At 55.6% G+C, this 27,450-nt stretch overlaps 3 protein-coding genes across 6 annotated transcripts in view; 2 read left to right on the forward strand and 1 right to left on the reverse strand.

The window, feature by feature from the left end:
* LOC126944777 (protein CCSMST1) overlaps positions 1-27,450 on the forward strand; it is a 76,561-nt gene that overhangs the window by 35,459 nt on the left and 13,652 nt on the right. The window lies entirely within an intron of this gene.
* On the forward strand, positions 16,006-26,123 carry CCDC154 (coiled-coil domain containing 154). 2 transcript variants are annotated; one of them, XM_050774294.1, is made up of 17 exons: positions 16,006-16,104; positions 16,435-16,651; positions 16,759-16,948; positions 17,153-17,193; positions 17,474-17,569; positions 17,917-18,040; positions 21,222-21,323; positions 21,405-21,533; positions 21,611-21,729; positions 22,124-22,250; positions 22,347-22,484; positions 23,450-23,569; positions 23,716-23,792; positions 24,127-24,244; positions 25,016-25,102; positions 25,340-25,483; positions 25,667-26,123. In XM_050774294.1, the coding sequence occupies exons 1-17, from the start codon at positions 16,098-16,100 to the stop codon at positions 25,844-25,846; spliced, it is 2,016 nt and encodes a 671-aa protein (XP_050630251.1). In that variant the 5' UTR covers positions 16,006-16,097; the 3' UTR covers positions 25,847-26,123. The 2 variants fall into 2 exon arrangements, with proteins under 2 accessions (XP_050630251.1, XP_050630252.1); XM_050774295.1 differs by having other exon boundaries at positions 25,340-25,524; positions 25,667-25,871.
* On the reverse strand, positions 25,805-27,326 carry PERCC1 (proline and glutamate rich with coiled coil 1). Its single transcript, XM_050774648.1, has 2 exons — positions 27,178-27,326; positions 25,805-27,102 (listed from the first exon to the last, which is right to left on the reverse strand). Exons 1-2 carry the CDS (start codon positions 27,297-27,299, stop codon positions 26,406-26,408), a joined length of 819 nt encoding a protein of 272 aa, XP_050630605.1. The 5' UTR covers positions 27,300-27,326; the 3' UTR covers positions 25,805-26,405.

Genomic DNA, 27,450 nt, shown 5'->3' on the forward strand with positions numbered 1-27,450 from the left:
TTGTAACTCCAACACTTTGGGAGGCTGAGGCAGGTGGATCACCTGAGGTCAGGAGTTCGAGACCAGCCTGGACAAAATGGTGAAACCCCATCTCTACTAAAAATACAAAAATTAGCCAGGTGTGGTGGCAGTTGTCTGTAATCCCAGCTATTCAGGAGACTGAGGCAGGAGAATCGCTTGAACCCAGGAGGCAGAAGTTGCAGTGAACCGAGATCATGCCATTGCACCACTCCAGCCAGGGCAACAGAGCAAGACTCTATCTCCAAAAAAAGGCCAAAAGTTCTCCATATTTGATAAGAACAGATGACGTTACAAGGACACAGGAGCCAGATTGCAGAGCCTCTGACAGGCCAAATCTGAGGAAATCAAGGCAACAAAATATATTCTGATAAAAGAATAGATGTAAGAAGTTCAACAAATTTCATAAATGGTAAAAAATATTAAAAGGCAAAAATAAAGACAGTCATACCTAGCCACATGATAGTCCAACAGTTGGAAACCAAAGATAAAGAAAATAAATCTTGAAAGCTGGCTGGGTGCAGTGGCTCACGCCTATAATCCCAGCACTTTGGGAGGCCAAGTCGGGCGGACCACCTGAGGTCAGGAGTTCGAGACCAGCCTGACCAACATGGTGAAATTCCATTGCTACTAAAAATACAAAAAATTAGCCAGGCGCGGTGGCGTGTGCCTGTAGTTCCAGCTACTTGGCAGTCTGACGCACGAGAATTGCTTGAACCTGGAGGCAGAAGTCGCAGTGAGCCGAGGATCGTGCTACTGCACTCCAGCCTGGGTGACAGTGAAACTCTGTCTCCCCCTATAAATAAATACATAAACACGTTTAGCTTTGAATCTTTGTTTTTTGGATTTTTTTTTTTTTTTTAGACAGAGTCTCGCTTGGTAGAAACAAGGTTTCATTTTGTTGCCCATGCTGGTCTTGAACTCCTGGCCTGCAGTGATCCTCCCACCTCAGCTTCCCAAAGTGCTGAGATTAAATGCGTGAGCCACTGTCCCAGCCCTCCGTGATGGGAATATACTACTTTTGTCTTTTCCATTGACCTCGTGATAGGTATGTGGGTTGCTGCCTACTTCTCCCTGCAACACCACCACCAAATGTGATGAAGAACGTACTCTGAAATGTCAACGGAGAACTGGGAACACAGCTGATACATCGGGATATTTGCCCCTCCAAATCTCATGTTGCAATGTAATCCCCGCTGTTGGAGGCTGGACTCGGTGGGAGGCATTTTGCTTCCTGGGGACTGATGCCTCCTGAACGACTTTATGCCGTTCTCACTGTCATGATTGACGTCTCGCCGTATGAGTTCACAGGAGATCTGCTTGTTTAAAAAAGCCTGTGGCTTCCTCCCCTCTCCTGTTCCCTGTCTCACCATGGGATACGCCAGCCCCACGTTCGCCTTCCATCACGATGGTAAGCTTCCTAAGGCCTCACCAGGAGCAGATGCTGGCACTATGCTTCTTGTTCAGCCTGCAGAACTATGAACTCTGGTCTTGCTAAGTTGCCCAGGCTGGGTTTGAATTCTCCACCTCAAACAATCCTCCTTCCTTGGCCTCCCAAAGCACCAAGATTATAGTCGTGAGCCACTGTGGCTGGCCACCTTCAATATCTCTTTACGTCCTATCCAGGAATTCAAGCTTCCTCTTCTATGAATTGCCTATTAATATTTTCCCACTTTTTTCAGTCTTATTTGTATTGGCTTATAGGAATTCCACGTGTATACCTAATAATGATGCTCTGTGGCGTTTAGATGTGGTAAATACCTTTACAGAGTCTGCTATTTGTCTATTAACTTCATCTAGAGTATTTGTTGTTAGACAATCGTGTTCAGTCTAGGAAACTGTAGAGTCCAGATTCAACCCAAAGAGCCAGAGGGGGAGAGGGGGTGGCTCTTACTCCCCATATCGCGGGGGTGCCTCACCCCCCTGCAAGGTGGATCGTAAGAGCCAGTGGGGGAGAGGGGGTGGCTCTTACTCCCCACCTCGCTGGGGGTGCCTCACCCCACTGCGTTCTGTGTCCGTTATTACCATTCTCTTTTTTTCTGGTATCAGTGACAATTTCACAGGGTGTGTGTACACAGCCTGCGATATGAAAACTAATAGCATCCTCTGCACCTTCTCATATTAGGGAGCATATCACACCATGGGTGTACACTTTTTGCGAGATTTGCGAGATTTGGGGTAATGTCATCCTTGGTTTCCCTGAATATTCGGGAAAATATCACAGGGCGAGTGTCCACCCGCTACTCTGTTGGGAGGCACATCCTACGTTAGCTACTGGAAATTAGGAGCTATATCACGGATGGGGTGTAGAGCCACCGTCATATCTCAAGTACTATCATGCTCTCCCCGACGAGTTGTGAGGAGCAAAATATCATGGGGGGCTGTACACCTTCTGCCGTATTGGGAGTAATATCATCATCTCTTCCTTTAGATGACAGCAACAATATCACAGAGCGGGTGTACACCCCGTGTATTTTGGAAGCAATGTCATTAGTGAATGACATTCTTCTCGATTTTACGATTCATATCACACGCAGGGTGTACACCCCTTGCTATATCGGGAGTAATATCACCTCTCCCCATGTGGTTATTAAGGACGAAATCACAGGGTGGTGTACATTTCCTCCGTTATTGGGAGTAATATCATCCACTCACCCCCTGGATATCAGGAACCACATCACAGAAGAGTTGTGCACCCCCTTCGACATCATCAGCAATATCATCCTCCTCTTCACACCTGGATATTAGGAACAATACCACGGGGGGTTGGGGGCGTGCACCCACTGTGAGATCCAGAGTAATATCAGCCTCTTTCCCGCTGGATATTCGGAACTATATCACAGGTGTGTGCACCTTCTGCGATATTGGGAGTAACATCAGCCTCTACCCCGCTGCCTATTAGGAACAATATATGGGGGGCAGGGGAGTTACACCCCCTGTGATATCGAGCGTAATATTATTCTCTTTTCTCTGTACCTTAGGAACTATATCACAGGGGTCTGTACACCTTCTGCGATATTGGGATCAATGTTACCCTCTCCCCCTGCTGAATATCAAAAAGAATATCACAGCAGGGTGTACACCCCCTGTGATATGGCCAGTAATGTCATCGTCTCTACCTTTGGATACTAGGAACAACATCACAGAGGGTGTGTACACCCGCTGCGATATTGGGCATAATGTTATCCTCTCTTCCCCTGGATATGAGGAACAATATCGCTGGTCGGGGGAGGTGGAGTGCCTTCAGAACAGTATCACTGGGTGGGTGTCCACCCGCTGCGATATCGGGTGTAGTATCATCCTCCCTTCCCTAGATACTCAGAACAATATCACAGGAGGACTGTACAGCCCCTGCAATATTGGGAGTAATATCATCCTCTCCCCCTCTCCACATAAGGAACAATAACCCAGGGTGGGTGTACATCCCCTGCAATATTGGGCGTAATGTCATCATCTCCCAACGTGGATGTTGGGAATAATGTCACAGGGGGGTGTACACCTTCTTCAATATCGGGAGTAGTATCATCCTCTCCCCTCGGGATTGTAGACAAAATATCGAAGGGGTTTTACAACTCGTGCGATATGAGCAGTAATATCATCCTCTCCCCACCTAGGTATTACGAACTATATGACAGGCGGCTGTACACTTCTCGCGATATTGGGGGTAATTATCATCCTCTCCCATCGTGGAGCAGGAGGCGCACACCCACCCTGGGATATTGTTCCTAATATCCGTGGAGGGGAGAGGCTGATATTACTCCCAATACGCCAGGGGGTGTACATCCACCTGGTGATACTGATCTTAATATTCAAAGGCCGAGAGGTTGATATTACTTGAAATATCACAGAAAGTGTACACCCCTGTGTAATACTGTTCCTGATAACCAGAAGGGGAGAAGACGATATTACTCCCCATACCGCAGGAGGTGAACACCCACTCTGTGAGAGCTTTCCTAATATGCAGGGGGAGAGAGGATAATATTATTCCCAGTATTGCACAAGGTGAACACCACCCCACCCCCGTGATATTGTCCTTAATATTCCAAGCCGGAGAAGATGATATTACTCCCAATATCACAGAAAGTGTACACCCCCCAGCGATAGAGTTCCCATGATCCAGGAGGAAAGAGGATGATACTACTTTCAAGATCGCAGGGGGTGTACACGCCCCCGGTGATACTGTTCCTAATTTCCACGTGGGAAAGGATGATAGTACTCCCAATATCTCAGGGGTCATAAACACTCCTTTGATATTGTTCCTAACATCCAGGGCGGGGAGAGGGTGATATTCCTCCCTATATTGCAGAGGGTGTACACCCGTCTTTGATATTGTTCGCAATCTCTAGAGGGGGAGATGATATTATTCACAAAATCGTAAACACGCTGTGTGTCCACCGTGGATCTCAATATCCAGGGAGAAATATTACTCCCCTTATCGCGGGGGGTGACCACCCCGCATGTCATGTAGTTTTTTAAATCCAGGGAGGAGAGGATGCTATCGCTACCAATATCGAAGAAGTGTACACGCCCCCTGTGATGTGGTTCCTAATACACACGTTGGGAGAGGATGATATTACTCTCAATATCACAGGGGCTGTACACACCGCCTGTGATATTTTTCCTATAATCCAGAATAAGAGAGAATGATATTACTCCCAACAGTGCAGGGATGTACCCCCCCACCATGTGATATTGTTCTCAAGAGCTAAAGGAAGAGAAGATAATATTATTATTTGTAGTGCAGGGGGTGTACACCCACCTGTGATATTGTTCCTAACATCCAGGGAGGGAGAGCATGATATTACCCCCAGTCTCACCGTGGGTGTACACCCACTTTGTGATACTGCTCCTAATATCCAGGGGGTAGAGTATGACATTACTCCCAATTTAACAGTGGGTGTACATCCACTCGGGGATATTGCTCCTAATATTCAGGGAAGGCGAAAGTGATATTACTCCCAATATCGCAGAGAGTGAACAACCCTTCTGTGATATTGTTCCTAACATCCGGTGGGGGAGAGGATGATGATATGTTCAATATCGCAGGCTGTGTACACCCACCCTGTGACATTGTTCCTAAAATCCAGGAAGGGAGAGGACAGTATGACTTTCTATATAGTAGGAGGTGTACACCCACGCTGGGATTTTGTTCCTAATATCAAGGAGGGGAGAGTGTAATATTACTCCCAATATGGCAGGGGGTGTACATCCCCTGAGCTATTGTTCTTGCCATTCAAAACAGGAGAGGATGACATTGCTCCAGCTATCGAAGAACGTGTAAATCCCCGTGTGATATTGTTTCTAATATCCAGAAAGGGAGAAGAGGATATAAATCCCCATATCGCAGGAGGTGTACACTCACTCTGATATTTTTCCAAATATGCAGGGGGGAAAGAGGATAATAATATTCCCAATACTGCAAGGGTTGTACACCCCCATGTGAGATGGTCCTTAATAATATTACAAGGCGGAGGGGAGGATATTACTACATATATGGCAGAAAGTGTACACCTCCCAGGGATATTGTTGCCATGATCCTGGAGGGAAGAGGATGATATTACTTTAAATATCACAGAAGGTGTACAGGCCCCCAGTGTTTCTAACTTCAGCGTGGGAGAGGAAGACATGATACCCATTATCGCAGGGAGTAGAAACACTCCTGTGACACTGTTCTTAATATTCAGGGAGGAAGAGGATGATATTACTGCCAATACACACCCGTCTGTGAAATAATTTCCAGAGGGAGAGATGTTATTACTCACAACATCGTAAACAGGCTGTGAGTCCACCGTAGATCGTAATAGCCAGGCGGGAAGAGGCGGTGGCTCTTACTCCTCATATCGCGGGGGGTGCCTCACCCCCCTGCGATGTGGATCGTAAGACCCAGGGGGTGATATATTTATCTCCCCTCACTAGAGCTCTGGAGGGCAAGAATCCGAGTGCCACAATACAGGGTGCAGGGCAGGCCTAAAATATTTATGGGAAGGATGGGAGCCAGACTATGCTGGACTGCTTTAAATATCAGTGAAAGGACTTTCCAGTCTAACCAAAAGACAACAGAGTATTAAGTTTTCTTGCACAGAGCAATGGCTTGCAGAATACCGTGTGCCATAAAAATGCACCTGGTCATTGTCTGAGGTTGGATGGGAATGTGGCGAAACCAGTTAGGAAGTTGCTGGGGTGACCCTGACCATGGAGAGCAAGAACTACATTGAAAAGGCATTGCAGGCCGGGCGCGGTGGCTCAAGCCTGTAATCCCAGCACTTTGGGAGGCCGAGGCAGGCGGATCACAAGGTCAGGAGATCGAGACCACAGTGAAACCCTGTCTCTACTAAAAATACAAAAAATTAGCCGGGCGCGGTGGCGGGCGCCTGTAGTCCCAGCTACTCAGGAGGCTGAGGCAGGAGAATGGCGGGAACCCGGGAGGCGGAGCTTGCAGTGAGCCGAGATCGCGCCACTGCACTCCAGCCTGGGCGACAGAGCGAGATTCCGTCTCAAAAAAAAAAAAAAAAAAAGAAAAAAAAAAGAAAAGGCATTGCAAAGAAAACACAGGCTGGGTTCCGTGGCTCTCGCCTGTAATCCCAGCACTTTGGGAGGCCAAAGCTGGCGGATCACGAGGTCAAGAGATTGAGACCATCCTAGCCAACATGGTGAAATCCCATCTGTACTAAAAATACAAAAATCAGCTGGGCGTGGTGTCGTTCGTCTGTAGTCTCAGCTACTCAGGAGGCTGAGGCAGGAGAATCACTTGAACCCGGGAGGCGGAGGTTGTGGTGAGTCGAGATCGCGCCACTGCACTCCAGCCTGGGCGACAGAGTGAGACTCCGTCTCAAAAAAAAAAAAAAAAAAGAAAGTACAAACAAAAGCTGAGATTTGCTGAGTTCCTGCTACGTGCTAGCCAATGCCAACAACAAAGTGGATCAACAAGGTGGCCTGGAATCATCCTCACTTCTGTTAAGTGACTGGGGGTAGGAGTGGGGGAGTGTCACTCATCCGCAAACGGTAACGCTGAACTTCCAAAGTAGGTCCATCGGGCTCTCAGGACCCGCGGCTGTCCCAGGCCTCAGTTGCCTCAATTAGTCTGAGGCTAACTTCCTGCTTGCACCGCAGGGTGAGGATACTTTCCTGTGCGGAGACCTCAGCTCCTCAATGTACAGAGAAGGGCCTTGCAGGGCCTAAGCAGTGGGGCTCAGGGACCCTTGATCAAGCTGCCAAACCTTGTCAGGGGCTTGGAAGGTCACCTAAGGGCGGAAGCGAGCGCGCTGTGGCCCCCCGGGGCAGTGGGCAGGCGGCAGGGAGTCGCCGGCAGAGGCCAGAGCACCGCTGAGGCCGGAGCCGAAGCGGCTGAGTCATGGTGGGTCCAGCAACACCACTCATTCGGAGAAGCCCCGGGACGCCGGCGGCTCCAGCGTTACTGAGCTGTGACTTGGCGCCCGCACCTTCACTGCAGTCGGGAACCACTGGCAGTGATGGCGGTGACCGGAAGAGCTGAGTCAGCGCAGGCTGCGCGAACGACGCCGGGGGGCGGGGCCGACGCGCCCGCGGGGGCGGGGCCGACGCGCCCGCGGGGGCGGGGCCGACGCGCCCGCGGGGGCGGGGCCGACGCGCCCGCGGGGGCGGGGCCGACGCGCCCGCGGGGGCGGGGCCGACGCGCCTGGGCTCCAGGGCTCCGCGAACCGTCATGACCGCGACGTTGAAATCCCCGCCAAGTCGGCGGGGGCCGCATCGGGCTGGGTCTCCCGGATCCCGCCAGGGGATTGGAGTCTTGTAGCAGGACGAGCGGCAGACAGATCTCCTCAGACAGCGAGTTATAGAAGGAAGGGGTTTATTCGGCCGGGGCGTAGGGAAGACTTCAGTCTCAAGAGCCGGGCTCCCGGAGTGGGCAATTCCTGTCCCTTTTAAGGGCTCACACCTCTAAGGGGGTGCGTGTGAGAGGGTCGGGATTGAGCAAGCAGGGGGTACGTGACTGGGGGCTGCACGCACCGGTAATTAGATCGGAACGAAACAAGGTAGGGATTTTCACAGTGCATTTCTATACAATGTCTGTAATCTGTAGATAACAACCAATTAGGTCAGGGGTCGATCTTTAACTACCAGGCCCAGGGCGCGGCGCCGGGCTGTCTGCCTGTGGATTTCATTTCTGCCTTTTAGTTTTTTACCTCTTCTTTCTTTGGAGGCAGAAATTGGGCATAAGACAATATGAGGGGTGGTCTCCTCCCTTAGTCTGAAGCTGAAATTTGAAATCTTGAAGTGGCCCCAAGCCACAAATACTACAAACAGGTTTCAGTGGGAATTAGGACCTTGTGAAAGGAGACAGCAGTGCCCCAGAGACTGGGTAGATTTTGAAGATCAAAGCCACTTGCCTAGGAACAAAAATGATTTGCCTGACTCAGTTCCAAAATGCAGTAAATAATAATTAAAGCGAAACACACATGCACTTTCTTTTTTTAATGCAAGAGCAAAACTTTTAAAATTCCAAAAAGAAAATACATCTTGGTTTCTGAGATTAATTTCGTCAAAAGAACATATCTTAGGACCCCAAAATCACTAAGCTAAAGGGAAAAGTCAAGCTGGGAACTGCTGTGGGAAAACCTGTCTCCCAATCTATTCAAAGTCACCCCTCTGCTCACTAAAATAAATGCGTATCTGATTGCCTCCTTTGGACAGGCTAATCAGAAACTCAAGAGGCTGGGTGTGGTGGCTCAGGCCTGTAATCCCAGTACTTCGGGAAGCAGAGGCGGGCAGATCACTTGAGGTTAGGAGTTCCAAACCAGCCTGGCCAACATGACGAAACCCCGTCTCTACTAAAAACACAAAAATTAGCCAGGCATGGTGGCGGGCGCCTGTAATCCCAGCTACTCGGGAGGCTGAGGCAGGAGAATTGCTTGAACGCGGGAGGCGGAGGTTGCAGTGAGCCGAGATGAGCCGCTGCGCTCCAGCCTGAGCAACAGAGCCAGACTCCTGGGCGCGGTGGCTCAAGCCTGTAATCCCAGCACTTAGGGAGGCCGAGGCGGGCGGATCACAAGGTCAGGAGATCGAGACCATCTTGGCTAACACGGTGAAACCCCGTCTCTACTAAAAAAAATACAATAAACTAGCCGGGCGAGGTGGCGGGGGCCTGTAGTCCCAGCTACTCGGGAGGCTGAGGCAGGAGAATGGCGTGAACCCGGGGGGCGGAGCTTGCAGTGAGCCGAGATCGCGCCACTGCACTCCAGCCTGGGGCACAGAGGAAGACTCCGTCTCAAAAAAAAAAAAAAAATAATAATAATAATAATAAAAATAAAAATAAATAATAATAAAGAAAATCCAGGCCGGGTGTGGTGGCTCATGCCTGTAATCCTAACACTTTGGGAGGCCGAGGCGGGTGGATCACCTGACGTCAGGAGTTCAAGACCAGCCTGGCAAATATGGAGAAACCCTGTCTCTACTAAAAATATAAAAATTAGCCGGGCGTGGTGGTGGGCACCTGTAATTCCAGCTGCTTGGGAGGCTGAGGCAGGAGAATCGCTTGAACCAGGGGCAGAGGTTGCAGTGAGCTGAAATCGGGCCACTTCACTCCAGCCTGGGTGAAAGAGGGAAACTCCGTATGAAGGAAGGGAAGGGAAAAGGGAAAAGAAGGAAGGGCATGCTGGGCGTGGTGGCTCACGCCTGTAATCCCAGCACTTCAGGAGGCCGACGCAGGTGGATCACGAGGTCAGGAGATCGAGACCATCCTGGCTAACACGGTGAAACCCTGTCTCTACTAAAAATACAAAACATTAGCCAGGTGTGGTGGCGGGCACCTGTAGACCCAGCTACTCGGGAGGCTGAGGCAGGAGAATGGCGTGAACCCGGGAGGCGGAGCTTACAGTGAGCCAAGATCACGCCACTGCACTCCAGCCTGGGCAACAGGGCGAGACTCTGCCTCAAAAAAATAAATAAATAAAAATGAAAAGAGAGAGAGAGAGGGAGGGAGGAAGGAAAGAAAGCAAGCTCAAAAGAATGCAACTGTTTGTCTCCTATCTACCCATGACCTGGGAAGCCCCCATTTCCAGACCAAACCCATGTTGATCTTTTTTTTTTTTCGAGACGGAGTCTCGCTCTGCCACCCAGGCTGGAGTGCAGTGGCTGGATCTCAGCTCACTGCAAGCTCCGCCTCCCGGGTTTACGCCATTCTCCTGCCTCAGCCTCCCGAGTAGCTGGGACTACAGGCGCCCGCCACCTCGCCCGGCTAGTTTTTTTTGTATTTTTTAGTAGAGACGGGGTTTCACCATGTTAGTCAGGATGGTCTCGATCTCCTGAGCTCGTGATCCGCCCGTCTCGGCCTCCCAAAGTGCTGGGATTACAGGCTTGAGCCACCGCGCCCGGCTGCAATGTTGATCTTATATATGTTGATTGATGTCTCATGTCTCCCTAAAATGTAGAAAACCAAACTGTGCTCTGACCACCTTGGGCACATGTCCTCAGGATGTCCTCAGGGCACGCATCCTCAACCTTGGCAAAATAAACTTTTTAAATTAACTGAGACCTCCCTCAGATTTTCGGGATTCACAAGTTTTAACAGGATGAGAGTTTTGCAGAGGGAACTTTACATAGGTCCTTGAAACTTGCTCAGAGGTACCAGGACTCAGTAGTTCATCTATCTCTCTAGTTTCTCCCTACTTCCACACTACTGAGGCCAGAACTCATTTTTGTATAATAGTGCTTAATTAGGCTGGACACAGTGGCTCACGCCTGTAATCCCAGCTGCTGGGGAGGCTGAGGCAGGAGAATTGCTTGAACCCCCCTCAGGAGGTGGAGGTTGCAGTGAGCCGAGATCGCGCCATTACACTCCAGCCTGGGCAACGAGAGCGAAACTCCATCTCAAAAATAATAATAATGCTTAATTGATTTTGTTCAGGTTTCTTTTTTAGACGAAAAACAACTCTATTATAGAATTTTCTTGGGGGGGAAACACAATTGCAGTCGCTAAACCAGAAACCACAATTACTTTTGCTTCTTTTCCTACATTTTGTTCACAAGAAGAGGTTTTGGTTTTTGTTTTGTTTTGTTTTGTTTTGAGATAGTGTCTCACACTGTCGCCCAGGCTGAAGTGCAGTGGCTTGCTGTGGGCTCACTGCAAGCTCTGCCTCCTGGGTTCAAGTGATTCTCTCACCTCAGCCTCCTGAATAGCTGGGATTACAGGTGCCTGCCACCACGCCCAACTAATTTTTGTATTTTTAGTAGAGACGGGACTTTGCCATGTTGGCCAGGCTGGTCTCGAACTCTTGACCTTAAGTGATCAGCCCGCCTCAACCTCCCAAAGTGCTGGGATTACAGGTGTGAGCCACTGTGCCTGGCCTCAAAGTGTGAGTCTTTCTCAATCATATCAGTGATTAAATGGAGAAAACAAAACAAAACAATGGATAATGGTGGAAATGAATGTAATGCCACAGATTTTTTTTTGTTTTTTATTTTTTGTTTTGAGATGGAGTCTAGATGTTGCCCAGGCTGGAGTGAAGTGGCACGATCTTGGCTCACTACAACCTCCGCCTCCCAGGTTCAAGCAATTCCCCTGCCTCGGCCTCCCAAGTAGCTGAGATTACAGGCATATGCCACCACGCCCAGCTAATTTTTGTATTTTTAGTAGAGGTGGGGTTTCACTGTGTTGGTCAGGCTGGTCTCGAACTCCTGACCTTATGATCCACCCGCCTCGGCCTCCCAAAATGCTGGGATTACAAACATAAGCCACCACGCCTGGCCTATCACAAATTTTTTTGTCTTGGGCAACAGAACTGAGGATGAGAGGGAGAAGAAAACAGTCAAGAAGCTATTCCTTTTCATCTGAAAGTTCTTATGCACTTCTTTGTAACCACGTGCATATGTTTCTTTTGTGTTGTGTTGTTTTGTTTTGGATGTGTGGTCTGAGTGCTTGCTTTTGAGTCAGGGGGCTTGACAGTTCTTCAAACTGAAAACTAAGAGTGGCAGATCTGGTTCTGGTATAACACACGCTAGAATTTTGCTATTTCATTGTTTTCTCTCAGGCACCGTTTTCGATGGCTGCTGTTCATTCATCCATTCAGCTCATACTTGTTCAGGGGCTTTTATGTGCCAGGCACTATGCTAAGGTCCTGAAGATGTCCTTCAAACAGCCAGCCAAAATTTGGAACATGTTTTGTGCCAGCTACATAGAGTGTGTTTTTGTTAAAGACCTTCTATTACTGTGGGCCTTTGTTCTTGTTGCTCGACAATCTTGGGATGATCTAATAGCATGTAGCTTTCTTTGCAACAGAGCTGGACCCAGAACATTCCATTCTGGACTCCAGGGTCCTGCACATGTGAAATAGAGATAGGACTGACTTTGAGCACTGCGATAAGTAATTCTCTTCCGTTAATAGCACTTTCCTGGAGCTATGCCCTTAAAAAATGTCACACCAGGCCGGGCGCGGTGGCTCAAGCCTGTAATCCCAGCACTTTGGGAGGCCGAGACGGGCGGATCACGAGGTCAGGAGATCGAGACCATCCTGGCTGACACGGTGAAACCCCGTCTCTACTAAAAAATACAAAAAACTAGCCGGGCGAGGTGGCGGGCGCCTGTAGTCCCAGCTACTCGGGAGGCTGAGGCAGGAGAATGGCGTGAACCCGGGAGGCGGAGCTTGCAGTGAGCCGAGATCTGGCCACTGCACTCCAGCCTGGGCGACAGAGCGAGACTCCGTCAAAAAAAAAAAAAAAAAAAAAAAAAAAAAAAGAAAATGTCACACCAAAGGGTCCCGTGGACACTTTGCTGCAGAAATTATTTGATTTAAATCAATTCAATTTAAAATCGTGTATTGAGTGCCTACTACTTATAAGCATGGGGTAGGAATGGGAGATGAGCCAAAGATGAAAATAACCCAGACCCTGCAGCTCATCCTTTTTCGAGAGTCTTACATCTTCCTAAAGACTGATCCAGATACATCTCTTTTTAAAATATTTTATAGTTCTCATTGGCTTTCAGATTTTTTTCATTTAAAAAAAAAAAAAAACCCACTGCATTTTAACTGAGTACCAGACACTGTGCTAGGGGTTGGTTATACCATTTCAGAAAATTACATTATTGATGGCAATGGTGTTGGTAGTATTTGAGTCACCTGCACAACATGCATGTATCAATCAGAATCTGCAGCTGTAACAGTCATGATTTTGCTATGTATAGTTGCTAGCAACTGACTACTGCTTTATTTATTTATTTTTTATTTTTTGAGACAGAGTCTCGCTCTGTACCCCAGGCTGGAGTGCAGTGGCACAATCTCGGCTTACTGCAACCTCTGCCTCCTGGGCTCAAGCCATCCTCCCATGTCAGCTTCCTGTGTTGCTGGGACTACAGGTGCATGCCACCACACCTGGAGAATTTTTGTATTTTTTTGCAGAGATGGTGTTTCGCCATGTTACCCAGGCTGGTCTTGAACTCCTGAGCTCGAGTGATCTGCTTGCCTTGACCTTCCAAAGTGCTGGGATTGCAGGCGTGAGCCACTGTGCAATTATGTATTGAAATATGTTATTATAAATAACCTTTTTATGTCTTCTTTGTATTACAGTTAGCGCACAATATTGATTTTCTTAAATATATGTGTGTAGGCCGGGCGCGGTGGCTCACGCCTGTAATCCCAGCACTTTGGGAGGCCGAGGCGGGAGGATCACGAGGTCAGGAGATCGAGACCATCCTGGCAAACACGGTGAAACCCTGTCTCTACTAAAAATACAAAAAAATTAGCCGGGCGTGGTGGCGGGTGCCTGTAGTCCCAGCTTCTAGGGAGGCTGAGGCAGGAGAATGGTGTGAACCCGGGAGGCAGCAGAGCTTGCAGTGAGTGGAGATCGCGCCACTGCACTCCAGCCTGGGCGACAGAGCGAGACTCCGTCTCAAAAAAAAAAAATGTATATATATATGTGTGTGTGTGTGTGTGTGTTTGTGTGTGTGTGTGTGTAGTTAGTTTGACTGTATTATCTATGGATCTCATTTAATAATAGTACAGAGGAGATTACAAAAAGAACTACTAGCCTACTCAAATACATCTGAATGACTGATCTGGCAATTTTTGCCATCAGTGTGAAACCCCAGGCTTATTCTTATTTGGTACAGCTCAGATCAGACCAAGTTGCTTTACTTCGTATTCCCAGTATTGGAGCAAGCATCTTCCACTCCCACAGCCCCATCTCAGGTCATCTTGTTCTATAACTATAGGACTCTGTCACCTTTGACACATCTAATTGACCTAAGGGAGTCTATTCATTTTCTGTCCAGTTGCCCAAGACAGTTGTTGCAGACAGGCCCGGTGGGTCACACTTGTAATCCCAGCACTTTGGGAGGCCAAGGCAGGCGGATCAACTGAGGTCAGAAGTTCAAGACCAGCCTGGCCAAAACCTGATGAAACCCTGTCTCTACTAAAAATACAAAAATTTAGCCGGGCATGGTGGTGGGTGCCTGTAATCCCAGCCACTCAGGAGGCTAAAGTAGGCAGGAGAATCACTTGAACCTGGGAAGCGGACGCTGCAGTGAGCCAAGATAGTGCCATTGCAGTCTAGCCTGGGCAACAGAGTGAGACTCCATCTCTAAATAAATAAATAAATGGAAAAAAAAAAAGAAATCCAAAGAGACCAAGATGGAAGTTATAGCTTTAAATTTAAGCTTTCTGTTTCCCAAGTGAGTATAGCAAATCCTACTTTTACCATTTATTCCCAGACTCGTGTATTCTAACCATTTTGAATACATATCAGCATTAGTTCAGCACATAAATATATCATGGAGGACAGTACCAGAAACCCACAGGGGATGATCTCCAACCTGATGGCTATGGTGAACCTTTAATAGGCCACTCCAATTCTGTTAGCAATAGCTTTAGATGATGGGGAATGTGAAAAGACCAGTGGATTTTATGGCCATGCTCTCTGTTGTACTTTCGTTGCCATAAAAAGAGTCCCTGTTCTGAGCAACATTGTGTGGGATACTACGATGACTTTTTTTTTTTTTAAAGACAAACGCTCTCTGTCACCTAGGCTGGAGTGCAGTGGTAAAAACAGGGCTCACTGCAGCCTCAACCTCCTGGGCTCAAGCAATCCTCCTGAGTAGCTAGGACCACCTGCTCAGGCCACCACACTCAGCTAATTTTATTTTATTTATTTATTTATTTATTTTGAAACGAAGTTTCACACTTGTCGCCCAGGCTGTAGAGCAGTGGTACGATCTCGGCTCACTGCAATCTCTGCCTCCTGGGCTCAAGAGATTCTCCAGCCTCAGCCTCTGGAGTAGCTGGGATTACAGGCACTCGCCACCATGCCCAGCTAATTTTTATATTTTTAGTAGAGGCAAAATTTTGCCATGTTGGCCAGGCTAATTTCAAACTTCTGACCTCAGGTGATCCGCCCACCTTGGCCTCCCAAAGTCCTGGGATTACAGGCATGAGCCACCATGTCCGGCCAACTCAGCTAATTTTTTTTTTTTTTTTTGAGACAGGGTCTCACTCTGTCACCCAGGCTGGAGTGCAGTGGGGCAATCTCAGCTCACTGCAACCTCTGCCTCCGGGTTCAAGCGATCCTACTGCCTCAGGCCTCCTGAGTAGCTGGGACTACAGGCGTGAGCCACCACGCCCGGCTAGTTTTGCATTTTTTTAGTAGAGACGGGTTTCACCAAGTTGGCCAGGCTGGTTCTGCCCTCCTGACCTGAAGTGATCCCCCGCACCCGGCCCCAGGGCCCTGATTAACCAGACAAAGCACTCAACACTGAAAGTGAAATCTCAGCCCATTTATCCCTCCATCCAGAGTGAATGAACAAATAAATACCCTATTCTCAACTCCACTCACTGGCAGAATTTTCCTTTAGTGCTGTCTTTTAGGGGCTCCCCTGAGGAGAGCTGTGGTGCAGCACCGTCCTTTTTGGTGCCAATGTATTATCTGACCCTCTGTGAACCACGGTCCCCGGGAAGGCAGCCAGACGACGGCAGCAGCTCATCCCTCAAGGCCCAGAGCTTTCACGGGACTTCCTCTGGCCCCTGACCCCCCCAGCCTGTGCCCAGCTCTGGGCAACCTCAGAGGCCCCAGGCCCAGGCCACAGCCGCGGGCAGAGTGGCCGGTGCAGCCCAGCAGCCATGTCAGGTGAGCCGGAGCTGAGGGCGGAGTGGAGGAGCCGGCCCGGGGAGGGGCCTGCCACAGGTGTGAGGGTGGGGACCGCTCTGCTTCTGACCCCGGGCTCCCACAAGCTGGCCAGGTGGGGTGCTGCGTGTTTCTGCCGCCCAGTGCTGTGTGTCTTCAGGCAGGGCCCTGGACTTGTCTGAGCCAAGCCCCTCTGGATCCTGTGTGACTCAGGGAGACGTGTTGAGCTCTGGGTGGTGGGCAAGGGTCCTGCAGGGGTTTGGGGCCCCGTTCCCGTAAGCTCCAGTGGGAGCTGGACCCCGAGGGGCGAACTCCCAAGACGCCTCCTTGCAGAGCCGGGGGACATTGGCCCCTCAGGGGCGTCGGGCCCTTCCCAGCTGAGCGCCATCACCCTGGAAGACCTGGGGCTCCTCCTGGCAGGAGACCTGACCAGCCCCGAGACCTTGAGCCTGGAGGAGCTCTCGGAGAGGTGTGAGTCCAGCCACCCGCCATCCATGGCCTCTGTCCCTGAGCAGGACACCGCCAAACGCTGGAACCAGCTGGAGCAGTGGTGAGCCCTGCGGGGGGACACTGGGGCGGGAGGACCACACCGCCGCCGCCTCAGCCTCTGTCTCCACGGCGGTCACCGCCAGACTCGCCCACTCTCGCCCTGGCCAGGGTGGTGGAGCTGCAGGCCGAGGTGGCGTGCCTGCGGGAGCACAAGCAGCGCTGTGAGCGCACCACACGGAGCCTGCTGCGGGAGCTGCTCCAGGTGCGGGCCCGCGTGCAGCTACAGGGCTCAGAGCTGAGGCAGCTGCAGCAGGAGGTGCGGCCGGCAGCCCAGGCCCCTGAGAAGGAGGCGCCGGAGGTGAGCGGCTCCCTCACCCGCAGGTCGAGCTGCCCCTTTCCTGGGTGTTGGGAGCAGCTGCTTCTGGGCCTGGAGCCCAGCTCCCCCCTGCTGTCCAGGCCCAGAGCTCCCAGGGGCCAGTGGTGCCAGAGCTGGGTGGACTCCAGGGGCAGGTGCCAGACCCGGGCCTAGGTCCAGCCCACAGCCTCCTCTTCCTCCTCGCAGTTCTCTGGTCTCCAGAACCAGATGCAGGCCCTGGACAAAAGGTACCTCCCACACACGCAGGGGACAGGCCCGGGGCGGGGGGCGGCGGGGGGAAAGCAGTGGCAGGTGCGTTGGGGGATCCACATCTCCCGCGGGTGTCGCTGGAGTAAGGGATACACATCCAGGTCCAGCTAGAAAGGGCCGGGTTTGTACGTGCCTGGGCGGCCCTCAGAGGCCCAGGAAAGCCGTGGGAGGTGGCCGCAGGGGCCCCTTGGCCAGACCCACAGCCCCCAGAGGCTGCTCAGTCCCTGGGCCTCTCGGGAGTGGCTTGTTGTGTCCCAGGCTGGTGGAGGTCCGGGAAGCCTTGACTCAGCTCAGGAGGAGGCAGGCGCAGCAGGAGGCAGAGAGAAGGGGCGCCGAGCAGGAGGCCGGCCTCAGGTGGGCGCCCACCGCCCGCGGCTGCTCTGGAGCTTGCCTGGGGTCGTTTGAGAGTCCCTGGCCGAGCCAAGACACGGGTCTCCCTGCTGTGTGTCCTTGTGACCCAGCGGGGCACCCACCCTCAGTGCCGAGTGTGCTGGGAGCCTGGGCCCGCTGCGGACCCTCCGTGAGGAAGAGACTCACAGCAGCCCTTCCCCACCACCAGTGCTGTGTTTCTCGTTCCTCTGTTTTCCTGGGGGCAGGGGGTGGGGGTCGTACACCTCCTGCCTGGCCAGCCTGTGGGTCAGCCTCACCCTGCTGGGTCCTCCGGCCAGCTGGGCTGGTGTGACCGCAGCCGGTTTCTCTAGGCTGGCCAAGCTGACCGACTTGCTGCAGCAGGAGGAGCAGGGCCGGGAGGTGGCCTGCGGCGCCCTGCAGAAGAACCAGGAGGACAGCAGCCGGAGGGTGGACCTGGAGGTGGCCAGGATGCAGGTACCACCAGGCCCAGCCTTCGGTGGGGGCCGCCCAGAGGGCCGAGGAGGACACCCCAACCATCACGGCCGTGTCCATTGAAATCAGCTACAGCTGTAGACGATTTAAAACTCAGTTCCTCAGCCATACGTGCCCCATTTCAAAAGCTCAGGCCAGTCGGGCGCAGTGGCTCACGCCTGTAATCCCAGCACTTTGGGAGGCCAAGACAGGCAGATCACAAGGTCAAGAGTTCAAGGACCAGCCTGGCCAACGTGGCAAAACACCATCTCTACTAAAAATACAAAAAATTAGCCGGGCGTGCTGGCGGGCGCCTGTAGTCCCAGCTACTCGGGAAGGCTGAGGCAGGAGGATCGCTTGAACCCAGGAGGAGGAGGTTGCAGTAAGCTGAGATCACACCACTGCATTCCAGCCTGGTGACAGAGCGAGACTCCATTTCAAAAAACAAAACAAAACAAAAAAACAAAAGCTCAGGCCATGTGCAGTGGCACACGCCTGTAATCCCAGCACTTTGGCAGGCCGAGGCAGGAGGGTCACTTGTGCCTGGGAAGTCAAGACCAGCCTGGGCAACACAGCAAGACCCCATCTCAAAAAATAAAAAGCTGAGTCGCCACGTGGGGCCGGCAGCTGCGCATCTGGCTGTCCTTCATCCCAGGAAGCTGCTTGTGTCCTGCCGCCTCCACCCCTCCCCACACAGCCGGCGCCCGCCTGGATCAACAGATCGCCCGCAGCCCTGAAGCCCCTTCCACGGCCACTTTCAGGCTCCACCTTTCCCTGCACGCAAAGCGGAGTTCACCTTCCTTGACACGAGTTCCTAGAACCCGGGGTCCCACCCATGGGGCCGGAGCGGCTCCTCCTCCCGCTGTGGCCTCAGCAGGGGCCTCCGCTACAGGTGGGGAGGGGACCGGGCAGCCGCACATTTCAGCAACTCGGGTCTGAGCTCCACAAATAGAGACCGGGGACTGCAGCCAGCTCCCGTGCGCATCAGGCAGTACGCTGGGTGCGGGGCCAGGACTGCCGGGACGCCCCAGCAGTCGCCCACATAGCTCTGCTACTGGAGCTGGCAGCCTCCCTCTCACTGCCCTTTGGGAAGTTATTGAGTGGGTGTGTGGGGCAGGCAGAGGTGCTGGGCTGAGGATTCCCAAGGTGCCAGGTGTGGGGGAGCTGCCGCTCACGAGGGCGTCTGCCTTTCCCTGAGCCTGGGTGTCTGAGTGTTCTCTAGGGCCAGAGGCAGAGGGCCAGAGTCAGGCCGACCCTCGTTTCTGGTTTTGAGACGGGGTATTGCCTGGTTGCTCAGGCTGGAGTGCAGTGCTACGATCACAGCTCACTGCAGCCTCAGCCCCCCAGGTTCAAGTGACCCTCCTGCCTCAGCCTTCCAAGTTGCTAGGACTGCGGGTGCATGCCACCATACCCAGCTAATTTTTTTTTTTTTCTTTTGAGACGGAGTCTCGCTCTGTCGCCTAGGCTGGAGTGCAGTGGCGCGATCTCGGCTCACTGCAAGCTCCGCCTTCCAGGATCACGCCATTCTCCTGCCTCAGCCTCCCAAGTAGCTGGGACTACAGGTGCCTGACACCACACTTGGTTAATTTTTTGTATTTTTAGTAGAGACGGGTTTTCACTGTGTTAGCCAGGATGGTCTCGAGCTCCTGACTTCGTGATCTGCCCGCCTCGGCCTCCCAAAGTGCTGGGATTACAGGCGTGAACCACGGCGCCCGGCCCGCCTGGCTAATTTTTTGATGTTTTGTAGAGACGAGGTCTCACTGTGTTGCCCAGGATGGTCTCAAACTCCTAGGCTCAAGTGATCCTCCTGCCTCAGCCTCCCAAAAAGTTTTCTTTTCTTTTCTTTTTCTTTTTTGAGACGGAGTCTCGCTCTGCCGCCCAGGCTGGAGTGCAGTGGCGCTGTCTCAGCTTACTGTAAGCTCCACCTCCTGGGTTCATGCCATTCTCCTGCCTCAGCCTCCCGAGTAGCTGGGACTACAGGTGCCCACCACCATGCCCGGCTAATTTTTTTATATTTTTAGTAGAGACAGGGTTTCCCCATGTTAGCCAGGATGGTCTCGATCTCCTGACCTCATGATCTGCTTGCCTCAGCCTCCCAAAGTGTTGGGATTTCAGATGTGAGCCACCGCGTCTGGCCTTTTTTTTATTTTTTTCCCGGACAGTCTCGCTCTGTCGCCCAGGTTGGAGTACAGTGGCCTGATCTCAGCTCACTGCAACCTCCATCTCCCAGGTTCAAGTGATTCTCCTGCCTCAGCCTCCAGAGTAGCTGGGATTATAGACAGCTATCCATGTCTGGCTAATTTTTGTAGTTTTAGTAGATACAGGGTTTCACCATGTTGGCCAGGCTGGTCTTGAACTCCTGACCTCAGGTGATCCACCCACGTAGGCCTCCCAAAGTGCTGGGATTACAGGTGTGAGTCATTGTGCCAGCCACTGCTTGTTTTTGTAAATAAAGTTTTATTGGCACACAGGAACATTTTTTACATGTTGTCAGTGTCTCCTGTGGGGGCTGTAACCGCCGTGCTGAGAGGGTTACAACAGAGATCCCACGAGGGTGGAACTTGTACCATCTGGCTTTTTACAGAAAAATATCTACTCTAAGGTGGCTTCCGGGGGGCAGGAGGCCAGCAGGGGCTCGACCAGAGAGGAAGCTTCCCGGGAGGCGCCTCTCCGTGGCTGACGAAGGCCTGTGCCGCCTGCCTGCCCTTTGGGTGTATGAGACGCAGGGACTGGGTCGGCTGCACCTCCCCTCTCCCCTCACCTTCAGACCCTCAGTGCAGCAGGAAAGCAGCTGTTGGGGTGGAGACAAGGCCCCGAGGCTCTGCCCAGCTTGCCTGGCTCCCCGTGCATGGGGACACCCGTGTGACATCCCTGCTTCCCTGTCGGGGCCTGGTGGTGGCTGGGGGGCCTTCCCTGGGCGGCATCGGTGGTGGGTGCCAAGTGTGTGTGGTCCTCACGTGAGCGTGGCCTTCCAGTGCTTCACGAACCCAAGCCTGGTCGGTCGTCTGGGTACAGAGTGGTGCTGCCCGCCCTGGCTTTCTCCTGGCTGAGGGTGTGGCGGGCCTGGCTCTGCTGGGCTCGGGGACAGCAGGGGACCCCAACTCTGATGGAGACCACAGGCAGGAGGGGGACGGGCTGCGTGTCCAGCAGAGGCTGCACACGGGACAATGTGCCTCCGCCCCAGGCCCAGGTGACCAAGCTCGGCGAAGAGGTGAGCCTGCGCTTCCTGAAGAGGGAGGCCAAGCTGTGCGGCTTCCTGCAGAAGAGCTTCCTGGCCCTGGAGAAGGTGGGAGCCTGCCCGCGGCCGGCCTGCCCCGCCCCACTTTCCAGACGCAGACCTGCGGCTGACCGTGGGGTCTCGCCACAGAGAATGAAGGCCTCGGAGAGCTCGCGGCTGAGGCTGGAGGGCAGCCTGCGGGGCGAGCTGGAGAGCCGGTGGGAGAAGCTTCGGGGGCTGATGGAGGAGCGCCTGCGGGCCCTGCAGGGGCAGCATGAGGTGGGGCCGGCCGGGCGGCGGACAGGTGGGGCCGGGGCTGGGGTGTGGGTCTCAGGGCGGCCTCCACCCCTTGGCAGGAGAGCCACCTCCTGGAGCAGTGCCAGGGCCTGGATGTAGCCGTGGCCCAGCTGACCAAGTTCGTGCAGCAGAACCAGGCATCGCTGAACCGCGTCCTGCTGGCTGAGGCGAAGGCCTGGTGGGTGTCCTGGGGCCTCAGGTGCTGTCAGGTGGGGAGACCCCCAAGTCCCACTCAGGAGGGGGCCGCGGTGGCCGACTCAGCAGGGAATGACCTTGCCTCCCCCCAGCAGAGTGCTTGACCCCGAGGACTGCAGCCGGACAGTGCGGCTCCTCCTCCCTCCCGTGCTCCCGTGGGGCCTCCCGTCCCTCACCTAGCCTGTTCTCCCTGGGGCATTCGGCTGTGGCCATGGGGAGTGAACCCCTGTCGTGGTGGCACTGTGACCGCACCCCATCTTCCGATCCCAGGGTCTCCTGGGAGGTTCCGGAGCCTGCAGCCAAGCTTCCCTCCCTAGCCCAGGGCTGAGGGGTGGGCAGGCTCTGCTGAGGGCATCTATGTGTCCCCCAACCCCTAGGGATGCCAAGGGGCGCCTGGAGGAGAGCCGGGCCGGGGAGCTGGCTGCCTATGTGCAGGAGAACCTGGAGGCCGCACAGCTGGCCCGCGAGCTGGCCCGGCAGGAGATGCATGGCGAGCTGGTGCTGGTGAGGGGGTAGCGCAACATGTCCCCAACGGGGTCCCCCATGCACACAGGATGGGCGCTCACCCAGGCCTCCCCACACCCACCTGTCCCCCTTCAGCTCCGAGAGAAAAACCGGGCCCTGGAGGCATCGGTGGCGCAGCTGGCCGGGCAGTTAAAGGAGCTGAGTGGCCGCCTCCCGGCTCTGAGCAGCCGGCTGGATCTGCAGGAGCAGATGCTGGGCCTCAGGCTGTCTGAGGTGCGCCAGGCAGCAGAGGGCAGGCAGGGCTATGGGGAGTCCCCACCCCACCGGCTCTCAGCCCACCACTGTCCCCAGGGGAGAGGCTGGACAGGCCAGTCCCAAGCCTCCCATCACCCAGCGACTGTCCCTCGGGCCCGGGAGACCCCGAGTCCCAGAGATTCCCGTGTGGGGCGGGACGGCCGCTGAACAGCCTCGGCCCACGGCCCAGCCATGCGGGCAGCCACAGAGGGGCAGACAGGCGGCCTCCGCCCCTCCTGCTCTTGTTCACTTTGTAACAGCTCTGTTGAAACGGACTCACTCCCCACACGGTTCACCCGCGAACGCGTACGGTTCCGTGAGTTCCGTGTGTCCATTCACAGTTTCAGAGCATTCCTCCGCCAGAAAGAACCCCAGCACTGTCCGTCCGCCGTCATTCCCATCCCCACTTCCCCTGGCGACTGCCGGGTCCCTGCCTGTCTCGGGGGTGCCTGTTCTGGACGTTTCCAGGAAACGTCACCATGCACCGCGCGGCCGCTGCGGCGGTAACACCCGCGGGCATCCCGTTTCCCGCTCCTCGGGGCCTCGTGCACAGAGCTTCGCCCTCCCACCACCGCGTAATGTGCATCGCGTGGACACCGCCCCCGGGTTCCCGCTCATCCTCTGACGCATGCGTGCTGCTGCCAGTGGGCGACACCCTGCGTCCCGGGGCTGGATCCCACTGGGGCCTGCCCTGCCTCCCTCGGGCACCTGTGTGGTTGGAACAGTCCCCACGGGCCCTCGGCTGCCCAGGCCCTGCCTGGCATGTGTGTCTCCAGAGCGTGCTTGGCCAGGCCACCCCGGCTGCCTGCAGGCCTGTGCACAAATGTCTCAGAGTCAGAAGTGGGGGTGAGGGCCGCCTGCCCCCAGAGCTCCCCATGTCTGTCCATCCATCCGTCTGTCCTCCCTCTCTGGGCTCTGTCCCTCACTGGGCATCTGTATCCCAGGCAAAGACCGAATGGGAAGGTGCAGAGAGGAAGTCTCTGGAGGACCTGGCCAGGTGGCAGAAGGAGGTCGTCGCGCACCTGCGGGGAGTGCGGGAGAAGGTGGATGGCCTCCCCCAGCAGGTGGGTGAAGGCACAGCCAGACTCGGTGTACTTTGGCGCGGGACCCTCCCCCACCGCGCCCGTCCTCTCGCCTCCTCCCTCTCGCTGTGTGGGCGCCGAGGCCAAGGCTGGTCCTAGACTGTGCCCGCTCCCGGCTCTGTGCTCAGATAGAGGGCGTCTCGGACAAGTGCCTGCTCCACAAGAGTGATTCGGACCTCAGGATTTCCGCCGAAGGCAAGGCCAGGTATAGCCTCCGGGGCCCTGGGAGAGGGGCAGGGGCTCTGCTGACCATCACTGGGTGGGGCCAGTCCCCACGCTGCTCTCCACAAGCTCCCTGGTGTCATGACAGATCCGTTCCCCCTGAGCCTGGGCCTGGCCCAGCACTGAGCTCACCCTGCCACCCTGGGGCAGCCTCTGAGAACTCTCCCTCTACCACCTTCCCTCCTGGAGGGGTGACAGAGCTGAGCCCCCTCGAGCCTCCTTAACCCTGTGGTGGCTGTGGGAGTAGCCTGTGACCCCGGTCCTGGCCCTACCCCCGAGCACACCCCACAGCCAGCCCCAGCCTCTGGTGCCCGCAGGGAGTTCGAGGTTGGGGCCCTGCGGCAGGAGCTGGCCACGCTGCTGTCGTCCGTGCAGCTGCTGAAGGAAGACAGCCCTGGGCGGAAGATCGCGGAGATGCAGGGCAAGCTGGCCACGGTAGTCCTGGGTCTGCCCGCACCCAGCTGGGAGAGAGGGGGAGCCGTTGGGTTCAGACGGGGCAGCCGTGCAGAGAGGCAGGACCCCCGGCCTAGGGGGCGTTTTCCAGCCGGCAGGAGACGCTCAGAAAACCACCTGTGAGAGGCCAGGCGCGGTCGGTGGCTTATACCCATAACCCCAGCGCTTCGGGAGGCCGAGGCGGGCGGATCACCTGAGGTCGGGAGTTTGAGACCAGCCTGACCAACACAGAGAAACCCCGTCTCTACTAAAAACACAAAAACTAGCCGGGCGTGGTGGCGGCGCCTGTAGTCCCAGCTACTTGGGAGACTGAGGCAGGAGAATCGCTCGAACCCAGAAGGTGGAGGTTGCGGTGAGCCGAGATCGCACCATTGCACTCCAGCCTGGGTGACGAGAGCGAAACTCTCTCAAAAACAAAAAACAAACCCAGTTGCCTTGGGCCACCCCAGCTTGTCTCAGCCTCTGGAAGTTCTAAGCGGAGGCACTTTGCCTGGAGCCCCCACACTGGGGCGTCCGTGTGCAGCCACGAGGGCTGAAGCAACCCTGAGCCCTGGCCAGGCCCCCGCAGGGCCACTCTCAGGCTGCCCCTTCCTCAGCGGAGCTTGTCCCAGGCCCTGTGGGGGTGGGGGGCGAGGACCAGCATCTCAGCGGGTGGCCCCTGCCCAAGCTGTAAGCGGATATGGGGGCACCCGTGGGGACAGCAGGATGCCAGCAGACTGGCCCTGTCTGTGGCTTAATTGGGGCCGTGTTTAGTTTCAGAACCAAATAATGAAGCTGGAAAACTGCGTCCAGGCCAGCAAGACCATCCAGAACCTCAGGTTCAACACTGAGGCCCGGCTGGTGAGAAGAGGCCCTGCCCGGCCGGCACCGCCCAGCTCCCACCCACTCCCCCGGCCCTGCCACCTCCCCGCCTGCCCTGCTGCAGGCGCCAGTGTCCATCTGTCCAAGTGTCTGGCGATGGGCATGGTTTCCCTGAAGATAAATGACTTCCAGGCTCCCGGTGGGAGATAAACCCCGTTTGCCATCCCCTGCCCAGAGGTCTGGCTCCTGGGTGACACGGGCATCCCCGTCCCACAGCGCACACAGGAGATGGCCGCCCTGCGGGAGAGCGTGCTGCGGCTGCGCAGTCAGGAGAGCCCGCAGACGCCGCTGGGCAGCCGGAAGCTGCTCCCATCCCTGGCAAGGCTGCAAGTCTTCATCAAGGACACGGCGCCAAACGAGGTGGTACCCGTGAACTGCTGGGGCGTGTACCAGGCGGTGAGGTGGGCAGCAGGGATCCCGGCGCGGCCTCCTGGGCCTTTGGGTCCAAAGGGTTGGGGTTTGGGGCTGGGGGCCCGCGGGCAGCAGGTGGGCTGTGGGGGGTGGGGCAGGGGTGCAGGGGCCACGTGCCGCATCTCCGGACAGGTGGCTGCGGTGGAAGGCGTCCCTCATAAAGCTCAGGGCCCCGCGGAGGCCAGGAGGGGTCCCAGAGAAGCCCCACAGCCAGGAGCAGGTGCAACAGCTCACATCCTCGCTCTTTATCCAGAAATAAACGAACCAGCCTTGTACTCATTAGAGCTGAGGTTCCCCGATGCGTGCCAGTGAACAGCCTCCCCAGGGCCTGGGGGGTGAGAGGGGTGGCGAGGCCCTGGGCAGCGGGGGTGCCCAAGGCTGGAGGGAGCCAGTCTCTTGAGCCCCACAACTCTCCCTGTCCTGCCCAAGCCCAGCCTGGCTTCAGGCTGTTGCTTTTCCTAGCACTTCAGCAGCCCCTCTCCTTCCCTGCCAGGCCCCCTAGGGCTGCCAGAGCCCCCCGGGGTGGAAGGGGCTGGGCTGGGGCCTGCCCAGAAGCACCTAGGCCTGCCCCCGCCAGGAGCCCCAGTGAGCCGCCCTGCCCAGGTCGTGAGGAGGACCCGGGGACGCTTCCTGGCCTGGGGCTCTCTGGCTCTGCCTCAGAGCCACTCCAGCCCAGCACCCTGCAGTGGGAGAACCTTCCAGCATCTGTGGAGGAGACAGCCCTTGTCTGCTGTCTCGGTCGGGCAGTGGGCCCCTCTTCCTGCCTCTCCAAGGAGGGACGGAGGAGGCTCTTCCCAGGAGGATGGGAGGAGAGTCCAGTGCCTCAGGGGCGGCCCCGCTGCCGCCAGCTGACTCCGACCCCAGTGCCTCGCTAGGCCTCGGCTGGCTGTGCCCCTTCCAGGGCTGGGGTTCCCCTGCCGGGCAGCTCAGGACAGGCCTCGGCTGACCAGCTGGCCAGCAGGTCGCTGAAGTCGGGCGTGCCAGGGTGCAGCAGGCCCAGGGGGCTAGGGGTCGGCTCCTTCCAGAAGGACGGGGGCAGCTTCCTCTGGGCCATGGGGGTGATGTGGCCGTACTTCCGCTCCAGCCTCAGGCTCCAGCTGGCCGCCGCCCTGGACCCCCAGTACTGCTGCAGCCCGTAGTCGAAGAGCTCGGCCAGGGGTCCCAGGGGCTGCGTCCTGTCCCCGCTGAGGCCCGGCCTGCGCACCTGCCCTTGGGAGACCCCGGGCTCCGGGGTGTGCTCGTCCTCCAGGGACCCGCCTCGGGCCAGACGCACCAGGTCCGCGTGGTAGAGCTCCCGGGCAGTGCTGCCGGCTGGGCGGCTGTCGGCGTACACGTCGCAGGCATCCGGGTCCTGCGCCTTGTCCTTGCGGCCAAAGTACCGCTGGATGTCGTCGCTGATGAGCTCTGAGAAGCGTAGCAGCTGCAGCGGCATCTCGGGGCTGCTGGGACCCTGAGGGGCTGCCGCCTCCGCGGCCTCTGCCTGGCCTGAGTTCGGGAGGATCTGGCTGCAGCCCTCCAGCCCCTCGCCCTCCTCCTCCCCCTCCTCCCCCTCCTCCTCCTCCTCCTCCCCCTCCTCCTCCTCCCCCTCCTCCTCCTCCTCCTCCTCCTCCTCCCCCTCCCCCTCCTCCCCCTCCTCCCCCTCCTCCTCCTCCTCCTCTTCCTCCTCCGAAGTCTCCGGGGGCTCTGGATCTGAGGGCAGGAAGGGGTGGTGGCGCAGCAGGGGCAGCTGGAAGTCGCACAGGGTCCGGATCACACCGGCGGCCATCTCCGCACGTCCCACGCTTCTGGGGCCTCCGGGGCAGCAGGTGCCGGCTAGGGAGGGAGGCAGAGGAGCAGGTTCCCTGTCAGGCCTGGCCATGCCCCCACCACCCTCGATTGCTGCACTCGGATCCCACCCATCTGTGGCCTCCCCCAGA

This window comes from Macaca thibetana, chromosome 20 (assembly GCF_024542745.1).
Source record: "Macaca thibetana thibetana isolate TM-01 chromosome 20, ASM2454274v1, whole genome shotgun sequence".
Taxonomy (NCBI): Eukaryota; Metazoa; Chordata; class Mammalia; order Primates; family Cercopithecidae; genus Macaca; species Macaca thibetana.